Genomic DNA, 14,467 nt, shown 5'->3' with positions numbered 1-14,467 from the left:
AAAATGAGCTGAAAAAGGAAATAGCAAACTACTCCAGCATCTTTTCCAAGAAAATTCCAAATGGGGTCATAGAGTGTCAGACAACTGAAAAATGGCTGAACAACAACAAAAGAAACTACATTTGGGTTCGGAGTACCCAGAGCTAAAAAGATTAAGACTCTCAAGTTTAAAACAGGTATTAGGGAAATAAAGAAATGTTTGAGACAGGGGCAACTCAAAGTCAAGAGAACTGGACAAGATTAGTATACAACAGAAGTCTTCCCAGAGGCCTCAACAGACTTATTCTCTTCCTGTTACTCCCCTTTTCCAATAAAAACTACAGTGACTTCCAACTATCTATTGCAATAAGAAATAGGATTATAGGACCACACATTTTAGGATTAAAAGAGGTCTTAAGTCAATCCAATCCTCTCCATTTGGAGACCAAGGCCCAAAAAGGTAGAGTGATTTGTCTAATGACACACAGATAGTTAAACAGCTAACCCAGGGGGGGTGGCTAGGTGGCACAGTAGATAGAGCACCAGCCCTGGAGTCAGGAGTACCTGAGTTCAAATCCAGCCTCAGATACTTAATAATTGCCTAGCCATGTGGCCTTGGGCAAGCCACTTAACCCCATTGCCTTGCAAAAACCTAAAAAAAAAAAAAAACCCTAACCCAGGATTCAAACCCATGTCCTCTGATACCAGATCAAGGATCTTTCCAATATCTGCAATATCTGGAAATCAGAAGTCAATATAAGGATTTGAATAAAAGACTGAGACTACTATTACTTAAAGAAAATAATCTTTATGACCATGTATTTTGCCATGATTTTATATAATATATATATATATATATATATATATATATATATATATATATATATATAATTTATGTATGTATGTATATGTAAGGTTTTGTGAGACAATAGGGTTAAAGTGACTTCCCCAAGGTCACAGAGCTAGTAAATATCAACTATGATTTCATATTTACAAAACCTTGTGATATTATTCTTCCTTCCCAAACAGGATTATCTTCTGCCAAGTTGACATGAATATTACCGTCCACCTGCAAATTATATTTATTACAAAATTATAAATTAACTTTCTGGTGTAGCTAATAAAAAGTTATTGAGTGTCTACAATGTACAAGGTCCTATAAGAACAGAAGAATGAGAAAGACATAACTTGTTGAGTTTAGGCAGTCTGAGTCACTTTCCTCAGGCCTGATCACCCCAGATAAGTTGTCTAGAGACATCCTAAATCTCTGAGACCTTAGAAACTTATACTCTTACACTGATTCCAACTGGGTAAAACAAGTTTTTGTAGAGTACCTTTGTCTTTGAAAAATAAATACGATTAGATATAAGTATTATTCTGTACCTATGGCCCACAGTTGTCATAGATAAGGCTAGATAACAGCCAATGGGCAAGCCTGCTTTCACAGCTTTCAGTAGTGGATGAAATGTGGGTGATTCAGTCAGATCCGGCACAGTGCTGGAAAAAGGAACTGTTGGACAATTCTGTTGCATTCCATAATCATTTTTGTGAAGTTTTAACCTCAAAATCAAGTTCCAAGCCCATTGGTTAAATGAGGTCTCGGGTGTCTCTCCATAACGTACAATACTGGCCAAATACGAAACCTAAAACAATTTTACAAAGACACATCACAACAAATTTAATTAATCCCCTAAATACCTTTCAGTTCCCATTAAACAAAAATTATATCCAAGTGCTAAAAAGTGAATCATGCACTCTTATTATCTAGTTTTTATTTTAAGCAAAAGAACAAAATAATGCTTACCTAATCCACTATTTAGGTCATTAATAATACTTACCTAATAATACTTCATAATCTAACCTTAGTAAAATCAAGCAAAAGAAAGAAAACTGTGAAGAGCCATGTTCAGACACAACTCTCCAAGGGTAAAATGCTTGTACAAAAGATTTTACTAAGAGGAAAGTCCTTTGTCCAGTCCCAGAGTTCAAATACTGAATAACATCGACTTGTCATGAAATTTAATGATGTCATAATATAAATTAATTTTTCCATCATACTCAAAAAGCAAAGTTTTACATAATCAATATTTAAGTAGTTAGAGGAAAAATAAATACCTGTTTTATGCTTTCAGAAAGTAACCCAGAGTATGGCTTCTGAGCAAGGTACTTCTGGTAAGCTTCAAGAATCATTAATGCAACTTCAGCATGAACAGTCTGATTCAAATGAAGTGTATCCTTTAAAAGAAGAAAAAAAATTACCTGCTAGAGGTTTTCCTCTAATTCTTTTTCTTATCCTCTATGGATCCTAGGAAAGCGACTATCTGTTATCCTTTGCTCTTACAACTACAATAACCCTCTAGTTAGTCTCCAATAATTCCAAAAAATATTTACTGAGTGCCTATTAGACACAAGACATGATGTTAGGTGCTACAGGAAACACAAAGAATACATCAACACACACCCTACAATGCAGTCAGAATAGTCTTCTCATTATTCCCTAACAAACTATTCTCCACTCCATGTCTTTTTCTTGGCTAAAAACAACTAAAAAAAAAACAAAAATAAATAAAAATAAAAATAACTAATGTTTACATAGCACTTTAAGGTTTACAAGGCACTTCAAAAATATCATCTCGCTTGTTCTTCTCCAATACTCTGTGCCCCAATTAGATAAAAGTTCCATGAAGGCAGGAACCATAGCATATACATCTCTTTATCTCTCCTTTCAACATCATACCACCATAACAAACATTCAGTGATGGGCACAAAATAATCATAAATATTTTCTGATTAATCACTCAACCAATGAATAAAATGAAGAAATTGTTCTTTTTCCTTGTCAGACTTGAATAATTTTGAAGAATTATATAATATTTTTAAGATCATATATTTTGATTCCTTCATTTTATGGATAAGAAAATAAGCTTTGTGCAGGACAGATAGGAGAAGAAAAAATATAAAGACTAAGAGGGTACTATAAATGGGTATATATATCAAATGATGTGTTTAAGAATAAACAAAGGCATTCTCATTTTGGTACAATTTACTTTCACTTAAGAGTAAGTTCACATTGCAAAGAAGAAAGTGAAAAAATTCTAAATTCTGAAGTTTAAAAAATTCATTTAACTTAGGTATTTATATAACATCCTCATTCTTTATTATCACTAAAAATCACACTGTTTTAGGGGAAAATAAGCCTTTGAAACCACAAAAATCTCTCATTTCCATAGCACATTTTTTTTTTGTTTAAGGCATACCTGTTCACCAAATCCCCAGTTCACTCCTTCGAGAATGACACAGGCCAATTTATTCTTCACAGCTGACAAATTGTAATTCAGTAACCAATCCCGAATCACAGCTATTTCAGAGGTAGATGGTTGCCACAGATACAAAGGAAGTTCTTTAAATAAGTATAGGGAAACCTTATTAAAAAAGGGAAAAAAGAATAAGATCAAGAATTAAGATAAAGATAATTGTAATGGAAAGGAGAAAAAAAAGAAATATTTAAAAATGCATAAGGGAAATTCTATATTGGAGCTCTTCATTTCTAACTTTTCAACTTCTAGTTTCTTCAAAAAGTAGTTTGTTGTTGAGTATAGTAGCATATGTATAAAATCCCTGTCATTTGGAGAGGCTGGTAGATGGTTTGCACTCAGGAATTCTAAGCTGCAGCAGGGTGAAAATCAGTTGGGTGTCTGAACTAAGATAATCAAAAATACAATGACACACATCAAAACTTCCTGGCAGAAGATCAGGTCCATGAGTGGTCATTATAACTTTGAGCCTGAGTGAGAGAATTAGATTTTAAAAAATCTTGTTTTTGTTTTTTCTTTTTTTAAAACAAGGGAAATAGAAAAAAACAGGAAGTATCAACACAAAATTGGAAACATGATTGTCAACACATAAAAGGCAAATTTTATAACATTGTTTTCAGATCAATTTCTTTTCTATATAACAAGCAGTACCTCCTTCCTTGAAGAAAGTCATTATTCAAAAATGTAGGTTTATAATACTAATACATGTGTAGCACTAACTCCCTTCACCAAAAGATTCAGTACAAATTTCCTCTATATAGACAAGTCTTCAAGTGCATTTAAAAGATGATTCCAATTTACAGAATTTTTCCAGAGCAAGCCTGTTATTATAGTAAATATAAACCTATATTCTTCTAATAACATTCCACTCCAGTACCTCATTGTTGTGTGGAGATGGTTTTAGATTCTTTAAGATTATGCCAGGAGAGGATAAACTGGAAAGGAATCTGGTAGAAATAGGTTTAAACCAACACCTCACATCATATACAAAAAAGAGCTTCAAATGGGCACATGGTAGATGCAAAAGGTCACATCATAAACAAATAAAGAGCAAATCTCCTTTTAGATCTACTTATTGGGGAAAAGTTTATGATGAAACATGGGATTATAGAGGATCACAAAAGATAAAAAGGACAAGCTTGATTAAATAAAATTTAATGCACAAAACCAATTTAATCCAAATTAGAACAGAAACAGGTAACCAAGGGGGAAAAAAAATCTTTGCAGCAAGCTTCTCTGAGGACATATTATCTCCAAGATACATAAAGAACTGAAAGAAATTTCTAAGAACAAGAGTCATTCCTCAATGGATAAAAGGGTCAGAGAATATGAATGGACTGTTTTCAATTGACGAAATCCAAACTATCAACAAAAAAAATTAAAATGCTACAAATCACTGATAAGTGAAGTGTAAATTAAGGCAACTCCATGGTTCTAGCTTATATTCAATAAATTAACAAGTATGACAAAAGAAGAATGTGACAAATGTTGAAGGGTCTGTGGGCATAATGATGAACTGATTCAACCATTTGGAAAAGCAACTGGAATTTATGCCCAAAATATCATTAATTGTAAATATTCTTTGACCCAACAATACAACTATTAGATGCAGATTCAAACAGATCAAAAACAAAGAAAAAGATTTATATGCTTAAATATATTTATAGTAGTAATTTTTTGCTAGAATTAAGGGGGTGGGGTGGCTAGGCGGCACAGTGGATAGAGAACCAGCCTTGGAGTCAGGAGTACCTAGGTTCAAATCCGACCTCAGACACTTAATAATTACCTAGCCGTGTGGCCTTGGGCAAGCCACTTAACCCCATTGCCTTGAAAAATTAAAAAAAAAAAAAAGAATTAAGGGGGTGTGAGGAATAGTTGAACAAATTATGGAATGTAAATATAAATTATGCCATAAGAAATGACAAAAAGGACAGTTTCAAAATCTAGGACAACTATATGAACTCATACGGGTTAGCTTTTTTCAGCTATAGTGGCCACAAGGACAATGTAGTAAATAAAAATTTAAGCAGAAAATTCTTTAAAAGTTCTAAGCTCAGGCAGTTAGGTGATGCAGTGGATCCAGCATGGGCCCTGGAGTCAGGAGGACCTGAGTTCAAATTCAGACTCAGACACTTAATAATTACCTAGCTGTGTGACCTTGGGCAAGCCACTTAACCCCACTGACTTGCAAAAAAAAAAACCTAAAAAAATTCTAAGTTCTATGATTATTCAGAATCAATTTTAACATTGCACTGAGTTTAACTAATCATGACTGCTATTTCATTGATAGAATTCAATAAATATTAAACAGGCCTACAACTTACAAAAGAAACATCCATGAAGTTTGTATAACTTTATATATATTTTTAAACATGAGATTAATATAAAATAAACAGAACTGAAATTTGAGTAGATTCATACAGTCATGATAGAATTGTGAGGCTATAAATCACATTGGCCTGAATCCAAAGCAAGTCAAGAATTTAAGAAATCATTTAAGAAATCTTTTTTTTTGTTTCTTTCCATCCAAGGTTCAATATTGGTAAAAAATTTTTAACCTATTTCAACCAAAATTGTTGCTTCCTGGTATAACGCATTCAAGAAAAATCGAATAGACTCATTTAAAATAAAACAATTTTGATTTACTAAGGGTTTATAATTGAGGCAGAATTATTTCGAAAAAAGAAATAGCTCTAAACAAAGAAATGTAAATAAAAAGATTCTTCCTTCCTGAAAGTATTCAGTCTTTGGAAGATATAAGTCAATCCCAAAATGTTTCCAAGTAATACCCTTACCATCCCAACTTGGTCAATGGTCTCTTTAATTCTTTCCAAAAGGACAGAAATGATAGCAGGATGAACAGCAGTAATAGCTCCTAAAAGTTCTCGGCCAACTTTTGAAAAGGTCTCTCTGGTGGAAAGATTAACATAAGATACCTAAAGAGAAGGAAGGCAGAATTTTCAATATCAATCACTAGAACAAATATATAGACAAAGTATAAGTGTTTTCTTTTTTTAAATCTTAATGGTATTTTACTTTTCCCCTTTACATGTAAATATAGTTTTCAACTTTCTTCTCCCACCATCCCTTCCCTCCCTACTCCCCAAGACAGCAAGTAATCTGATATAGTTCATGTATACATAATCACATAAAATACATATCCATTTATTACATTGTGAAAGACAGATCAAAAAAGGGAAAAACACAAGAAAGAAAAAAACAAAAAACATTTTAAAAATTAAAAAAATAATATACTCTGATCCGCATTCAGACTCCTCAGTTCTTTCTCTGGATGTAGATGGCATTTTCACCATCACAAGTCTTTTAGAATTGACTATAATCACTGTAATGCTGAAAAGAACTAAATCTATCATAGTTGATCATCACTCAGTATTGCTATTACCGGGTACAATATTCTCTTGCTTCTGCTCACTTCACTCAGAACAGTTTTAAGAAGTTCAGATTTTTCTGAAATCCATCTGCTCATTATTTCTAATAGAACAATATAATACACCATTACATTTGTAAGCCACAACTTGTCTAGCCATTCCCCAGTAGATGGGCAATTCTGTACAAATATTTTCAAGAAAAAGAAAGATTATTCTATATCAAGTTCTAATTTAGTTTTATTCCAAAAGATTACTGAAATTGAATTATACAAACTGTATTCTCAGAAGGTCACATGTACATGATAGTATAAAATTCCCAACTAAGCAAATGTATCCTAAGTTTGCAAACAGGAGAAAAATTGCTTCAGATGGACTGACTAATCTATTAGAATTGAAAAAAGGAAGACAAGTTTTATCAATAAACAAAACTTAAATGGAAGTACCATTTATAAAATAAGACTCCTAGTATTATAAACTATAAATGCTTCCTTACTATATTTCTGGGAGCAAATTTATTACTGAATTTAATTAAAATTTATTAAATATCTTCTCTATGTAAGGCACTGTGCTAAGCACCTTTGTGCTTTAGGGCTTCAAATTTTTCCTTACTCTCAATGTATTAAGAAGTAATATGCAGAGGCAGCTAGACAGTGCAATGGATAGAACACCGGCCTTGGAATCAGGAGGACCTGAGTTCAAATCTGTTCTCAGACACTTAATAAATGCCTAGCTTTGTGACCCTGAGCAAGTCACTTAACCCCATTACCTTAAATAAAAACTTTTAAAAAATAAGTAATATACAACTATTGGCTTTTTACCCCATATCTGACTTGTAAAAAACTCAAGTACAACCACTAAAGAGTACTTTTTTTTTATTTAGGTTTTTGCAAGGCAATGGGGTTAAGTGGCTTGCTCAAGGCCACACAGCTAGGTAATTATTAAGTGTCCTTAATACCAAAGACATCACAAGCCTCACTGGTCTTCCCAGCAGTGGTAAAAGTTTCTCCAGGACTTGGCATACCTGTCCATGCCTGTGCTGGGATGTAACTAGTAATACTGTAAACCAAAGTAAGGAGACCTCTCCACTTCTTAGAAACTGCCTGTAGGAGTGACTAGGTGGCGCAGTGGATAAAGCACCGGCCCTGGAGTCAGGAGTCCCTGGGTTCAAATCTGGGCTCAGACACTTAATAATTATCTAGCTGTGTGGCCTTGGACAAGCCACTTAACCCCATTTGCCTTGCAAAAATCCTAAACAAAAAAAAAAAACCTGCCTGTATCCCTACCCTTATAACTGATGACCACACTGCAAAACTCAAGCAACTCTCTTTAGTCCCTAAAGCTGGAGAAAATATCAGGTAGACAATGACAAGAATATCCTTCTAAGTTCCCCTCTCCAAAGAGTCTGCACTTTCTTCCATAACTCAGGTTCTGTTTCTCACTTTTTTTTTTTTAGACAGAGATCTAAACTGCTACTCCTAGCAGCCAATGAAGCTCTGGAAGGCTCAATGTCACAGATTTTTTCCTAAACCAATAGCAGGGAGAAAGAAGTTTTTCTGATTGGTTATTCATTCCAACTTTGCTCACCTCATAAATTTCCAGCACAATAACTTTTATGAAGTCTTTATCCACATTGGTCCTTCTTGCCTGAGCCATCTGAGCAAAAGTAGTAAGAAGGCAAATTTCTTCTGAGCTATTCATAGTAGAAATATAATTCTCAAAGGTCACAAGATGTTCTGGGTCTGAAAATTCAGATCAGAGTAATTAAGGTGCAAAATGGTAGAAATAATTATATTAAATTAGTCTTATTAGCCACTAAAGATAGTATAAAAATACAGAGAACTTAGAAAGTCTGAAAAACGTCTAAAGGGCATTCACTGTAAAGAGGTTCCCAGAATCTAAAGAGAATTATATTGGATCTCCTATAAGTTCCATTCCAACTCCAAAATACAGTTGTCTAACTTAAGACAAAAAAAAATGAGAAAAATAAAAGAATGCAAAAATTACTTAAGAAAAAAAATTATTTTTGAACTGATATTTATTCAGAAGACAGAACTGCACAATTCAAAGACTGAAAACACAAACCACAAATATGGTGAGTTATCTGTGTTGGCTTCTCAGAGAAGTCCCTACATATGAAGCACGTTGTCTTGTCACCAGAGGGCAGTACACATAAGTAACTCTGGAACATTTTTTTTTAATGACTCAAATAGAAATTCTAGGGATGCAGATCAACAACTTGTCCATAATTCATGGTCTTAGAAAGCTTTGAGGGTGGGGGGAGGGGAGGCAAGTGGGGGGTGGGGGAGGGTGTCAGACAAAGGATTAAAGGTAGGTATTCCCAACTCCAAGCCCAGTCCTCTATCCACTATGCCATACTTCTCTCACTGAAATCCATAGATATATAATAAATCACAAGCGTGTTGAACTACCATGAAGTAATATCCTGATAAAAGATACACTTTCAGATGGAACTTTTAGAACTAATACAGAAACAAGCCAAAGATTTTCTTTTTTGTTCTAAACATTATATATTCTTTACTTTAAAAAAATTCTTATAACCTTTGTAAATCAACTGTCTACCCATTAAAATGGCTTTGTGAAGGAACTGACCAAGAAGCACTTCTAGCAGCAAGATTCACAGTATAACATGTGTTTCAAAACTCACATCAAGCATTATATACCTCATTTTTTAAAAGATTTCTCTAAAAAGAAAATGAAAGGAAAGAAGAATGACTGTACTATATTGACAACCTATGGCACAGTGGTCAGTCCAGTGGAGATCAAACTGTACATGCAATTAGATGAGAAAGCCCCTTGGTCCTATAGTCCTACTGCTCTTTCTTTCTTCTTTCATCATCTAGACATACAATCTAAAAGACTTAAAGGGCTCTGAGGAGTATTAACATAAGAAATCACTGGTAGTGACTCCTCCAAAAGGCTGGTAGGACAAGCTTCCCAGAAACAAGCATTTCTTAGCTTCATTTTTTTCTCACCTCAAGGAATCATTAAGTGACCTGGCACACTCAGAACAGATCCTACTTGTATTTCTCCATTAAAAAAGAACCAGGAATAACCATAGTTTTAAGATCAGCAAAAAACAGAATCAACTCAGGATCTGATCATGCAATTCGTGGATTTTCCAGATATTGTGTTTTTTTTAATGGATTTTAAGTGATTTGATGTTACCTGGCATTTTTGTCATATTAAATCAAGTTCATTTAATTATGCATTAAAAGTCCTTAAAGTACTGATATTAAAGGCTAAAGTATAGTTTGGAAATTAATAACAAATTTCAATAAATACTGCATAATCCAAATTCCTACAAACAACTGAGTTAAGATATATGAAAAAAAGTCATTCAGTATCCACTTAACAGTGAATTGCTAAACTGGATGCATATGTAAATTATAAAATAAAAGCTCCTTAGCATCACTAAATATTAATTTCATGTCTTAAAAGAGGTTTGTAAAGGTAATTAAGATGCAGGTTCCAACCTCAAGATGCTTAATTAAATTTCCTAATAAAATCTGAAATGCAACAAGAAGTTTAAGTCATTTATTTTAAAGAACATAGATTTAGAAGAAAAAAATCATACATTAATAAAAGAACAAAAGCTGAATAAAAATATCACTTAAATTTACATTCTTTCATGTCAGTGTATCTGGATCAAAGACTGGGAACCTTTGGCTCAGAGGCCATATTGATCTGGCATTGCCAAGACAACTACAGGCAGGACTTGAAATCAATAAATCTGATAGTTTTTTAGGGACAAATTAATTAAATGCTTGATCATATATAGCCTATAAATGATGTTATCCAAATGACCTCTGGTAGAAAAAAGGTTCCCCTATCTTTGGTCCAGATAAAATAAATTTTCCTCCTCGTCCCTTTTAAAGTATTATCACAAAGAATCTATCATTTAATTCCGTGAATCAGAACAAGCCTTTTTTATTTATATTTTACAAATGATAAAACTGAACTATTTCACAAGATTGTGAGGATCAAAGGAGATAAGCATAGACAAAAATGTGCCTTGCAAATTTTTATAAAATTTTCATAAATATGTACTCTAATAATTATTAAATTATTAATATTCCTTTTAACAAATGACCAAATATATCAGTTAAGAAGCCTTTCAGGTGATATTGTTAATAAGGGATAATTTGAGACTGGAAACCAAATCTGCTTTCTGTACCTAATGCTCTATTCCATCACAGTAAAAAATGTAATGATGAAACCCATAATAGTCCACATTCCACAGATGATATGATTTTTGCAAACAGGTCAAAGACTAATTTTGACATTTATTAAAATATTGCTCACAAAAAAAAAATCTTACTTGACAGTGATTAGAACATTTGGCAATTCAAATGACAGCCTTCTACAAAATGATAGAAACTAAGCCAAATCCCCACTTGTAAAAGGTATTCACAGACTTGATTCCAGGGACTCCCAAAGGTAGTCCTTAGATAAGACTGATGAGGATAAAAGTTTACAACGGTCAAAACTATTTCACCTGGAAAAGCAACCGCCAAAAAAAGGGGGCAGAGGCTAGGGAATACTTTACAGTATCACTAGGTGAAACAAAGTAACTCAGAGAAAAATAACCCAATTTAACATTCTATACTGTAGCAAATATCAAAATACTTTTTACATCAAGACAAGACAGAAAGGAAGCCTAGCCCCAAACCACAAGAGAGAAGGGAAAGTAAAACAGGAAATAGAAGAGAGGGAAAAAATGGCATATACAAATTACAAAAAAAAAAAGAAATTAGAGAGAAAAACAAAGGATGAAAATTATATTTTTCAAAATATTATCTTTATTCAATAAATACTTCTAATTTCAGGTATGAGGCTTACTTTAATGGTTTCATTATAGTAGCGACCTTAATTTCCAAAAGTCTACAGCAGCTTTGACAAGTTGGAAAGTCTTCAAGTAGGTGCTTTTTGACAGACCTTACGTCTGAAACTAACCTTGTTAGCCTAGATCACAGCCAGGATAGCTATACTACAAGATAATTTTTTCATCCATAGCAATTATAGAAAATCATCCACCTTCTTACTGACTTAGAGATGGGGCTGCCTTCTCTATTTGAGGAACTACTCACAGATTTTTTCAAGTACTAAAGTAAAAAATTAAATAAAGTTACTACTAAAAAATATACTTCTGAAATCCTCTGGACTACAAATTAATTTCCTCAACAGCACTAATTTTTTCAGATATATTTTTAAGAATACATACTATTTTCATAATAAAGATCCATTTCTAAAATAATTCTAATCTCATCCAACTCATCTGAGTTCTCAGATACTTCTCAGCAGTCAGAGATAAATACGAGCTAAAGAACTATGTGTTAAAATATGACTTACTTTAAATCATTCTAAATATCATATACAAATAAAAGTGGAAACCTACTTAAAGTCCATTAAAATCAAATATTCAACAATAAAGGAATAACATCAAACCCAGTAAGTGATTTTTAAGTTCTAAGTAACTACCTATCAACTGGAATAATTTCATTATAAAGACAATCCTTTTGGAGAAATAATCCCACAGAGTACTTAGTGCCTGTTTATTAATACTCACACTAACAAATGATCCAGTCAAATCTAAATTTCAGATGTCCAACCTGGCTCCCAGAACCAAACCCCAAAAAAGTTGAAAGTTAGTACAGATTTCACAATAATTACATTTAAAGACATATAAACATGATTTCAACACATACTTTCCATTATTCCAAAAATCAAAAGATTTTAGTACCTACAGAAAAAAAATAATTTTAATGCAAAAAGATGGATTTATTGGGTAGCTAGGTGGCACAGTGGATAGAGCACTGGTTCTGGAGTCAGGAGAACCTGAGTTCAATTATGGCTTCAGAAAATTATGAATTTACCTAGCAGTGTGACCTTGGGCAAGTCACTCAATTCCTTTGGCCTACCAAAAAAAAAAAAAAATGGAATTATTCCAAGCATTTCAAAAAGGCTGGCCAGGTTTACCTTGAAGTTGGAGCTTGCACTCATTAGTCTGGACTGTAGAAGAGAGCTTCTCCAAATTTTCATTCTCTGTATGATGCATGAGGTAAAAGAGTTTCCAAAGCATCTGGACTGATAATGTTCCAAAGGGCATTTCTGACATAAATAGCCAAATGCCTAACCTGTTATTTTTTAAGAAAAGTACAAAGCTTCAGATTTCACAAAAAAAGACTTTAGAAGAACAACAAAAAATTCTTCTATATTTCTAAGTAATTCCTAACTCATAGAAGAAGCATCCAAATATTAAGATTTTTTAAAAATCACTTTTTAAGACAGCACTAAGCCAAGGTTCTTAACTCTCTTTTGTGTCATATATTTCTGTGGCAATCCAGTAAAGATTATGGACCCTTTCTTTAGCAAAATGTCTAAATTCATGAAATAAAATATGTAGGCTTATAAAAGAAACCTTTATAAAATAAATTTTTTATTTATAAAAAATTGTACTGAAATACAATTATCAAAAATTTTTTTAAGTTCACAGATACCAGGTCAAGAACTCCTACACTAGGACATACTGCCTTTCATTGTATGTGAGGCAATTTAATAAATAAGCACATCAAAGAACAATTACATGAATACACTACATATTGTGAGGAATCAAAAGAAACATGATGAATAGTCTATGCCCTCCACTATGGAAGGTTGATACCCTAACTTACAGATCTTCATATGTTCTTGGTCAGTTATGACAAAGTGGCATAATAAACAGAATGCTGGACTTGGGAGTCAGGAATATCTCAGTTGAATATACTGTGTCTCAGTCACTAGATGTGTGGCCTTGGGCAAGTCATTTAACAGATCTGTGCTTCATCCAGAAAATGAGGATAATAAAACACCCACCTCCAAAAGTTGTTGGAAGGATCAAATGAAATGCTATATATATAAAGCACTCTGCTAACTGTAACTCATATATAAAACTTTCTTTGGGGGGAATGGGGAGGGGTTAGAAAACAAGATGATAATTGGATCTATGATTTTGTCAGAGAGATTGCACTGTGTGAAAATCTCCTTCACTAATGTATATCGCAATTCACTTTTTAGAGGGCTAACTGGAAAGCTAAAAGACCAATATCACTATATTTAGCTTTGTGTGTCAGAGCATAATTCAAATTTATGTTTATTTGATTCTCCCACCATACCTCCATGATTAATGAATTAATCATTATTTTTCCCTCAACCACTCCCAGTAGGCTACATACATACCTTTTAGCTTTCAAAACATGGAGGACAGCCCTGAGAAACAGTTCATCAAATTCAACTTGGAGCTTCTCCACTGAATAGGGCTGCATACCTAATCCATAGCTTTGGTTATGACTCACAAACTGGGCCCAGTGGTCGCTTACATAACAAAGTGTCATTCTATATGAGAAAATCATAATGAACCATCTTAATCCACTGGTTTAGTATTAGTTCTTTAGACAGTCTGTCTAGAGCATTTAGATTAAGAGGGGCAAAAATTACTATACTAAATTCAAACAGAATCATTCAATAATAACAGATAAACCCTATTTTCTATTTTAATAAATAATAATGTTCTTCTGGTGCATATATGTAATAAATGATTTATAATAATCATTGCCATGACACTTGTAATCTCTGGGAGATTCTGACTCTAGTAGTCACCATTGATTTTTAAGCCACAGACAAAACCAAAGGAGGTCTAAAAGTCTCATTCCCTGGTCCACAGGACCCACAATCCAAAGCAGATGTTGGAAAGGAGAAAAGAGAAGAGAAAGGCAGAAGGAAAGAAGTT

At 33.2% G+C, this 14,467-nt stretch overlaps 1 protein-coding gene across 3 annotated transcripts in view; it reads right to left on the bottom strand.

Moving 5' to 3' along the window:
- EPG5 (ectopic P-granules 5 autophagy tethering factor) overlaps window positions 1-14,467 on the bottom strand; it is a 140,212-nt gene that overhangs the window by 92,499 nt on the left and 33,246 nt on the right. For all 3 annotated transcript variants that reach the window (XM_074201649.1, XM_074201647.1, XM_074201648.1), the window contains exons 10-16: window positions 13,918-14,073; window positions 12,679-12,836; window positions 8,266-8,420; window positions 6,088-6,228; window positions 3,236-3,400; window positions 2,094-2,213; window positions 1,362-1,621 (exon numbers count right to left, since the gene is read on the bottom strand). In XM_074201649.1, the coding sequence (XP_074057750.1) occupies window positions 1,362-1,621; window positions 2,094-2,213; window positions 3,236-3,400; window positions 6,088-6,228; window positions 8,266-8,420; window positions 12,679-12,836; window positions 13,918-14,073 (1,155 nt within the window). The remainder of the gene's footprint in view (window positions 1-1,361; window positions 1,622-2,093; window positions 2,214-3,235; window positions 3,401-6,087; window positions 6,229-8,265; window positions 8,421-12,678; window positions 12,837-13,917; window positions 14,074-14,467) is intronic.

Source organism: Macrotis lagotis, chromosome X, assembly GCF_037893015.1.
Source record: "Macrotis lagotis isolate mMagLag1 chromosome X, bilby.v1.9.chrom.fasta, whole genome shotgun sequence".
Taxonomy (NCBI): domain Eukaryota; kingdom Metazoa; phylum Chordata; class Mammalia; order Peramelemorphia; family Peramelidae; genus Macrotis; species Macrotis lagotis.
The sequence above is the reverse complement of the archived record's forward strand: the minus strand, read 5'-3'. Positions and strand labels throughout refer to the sequence as shown.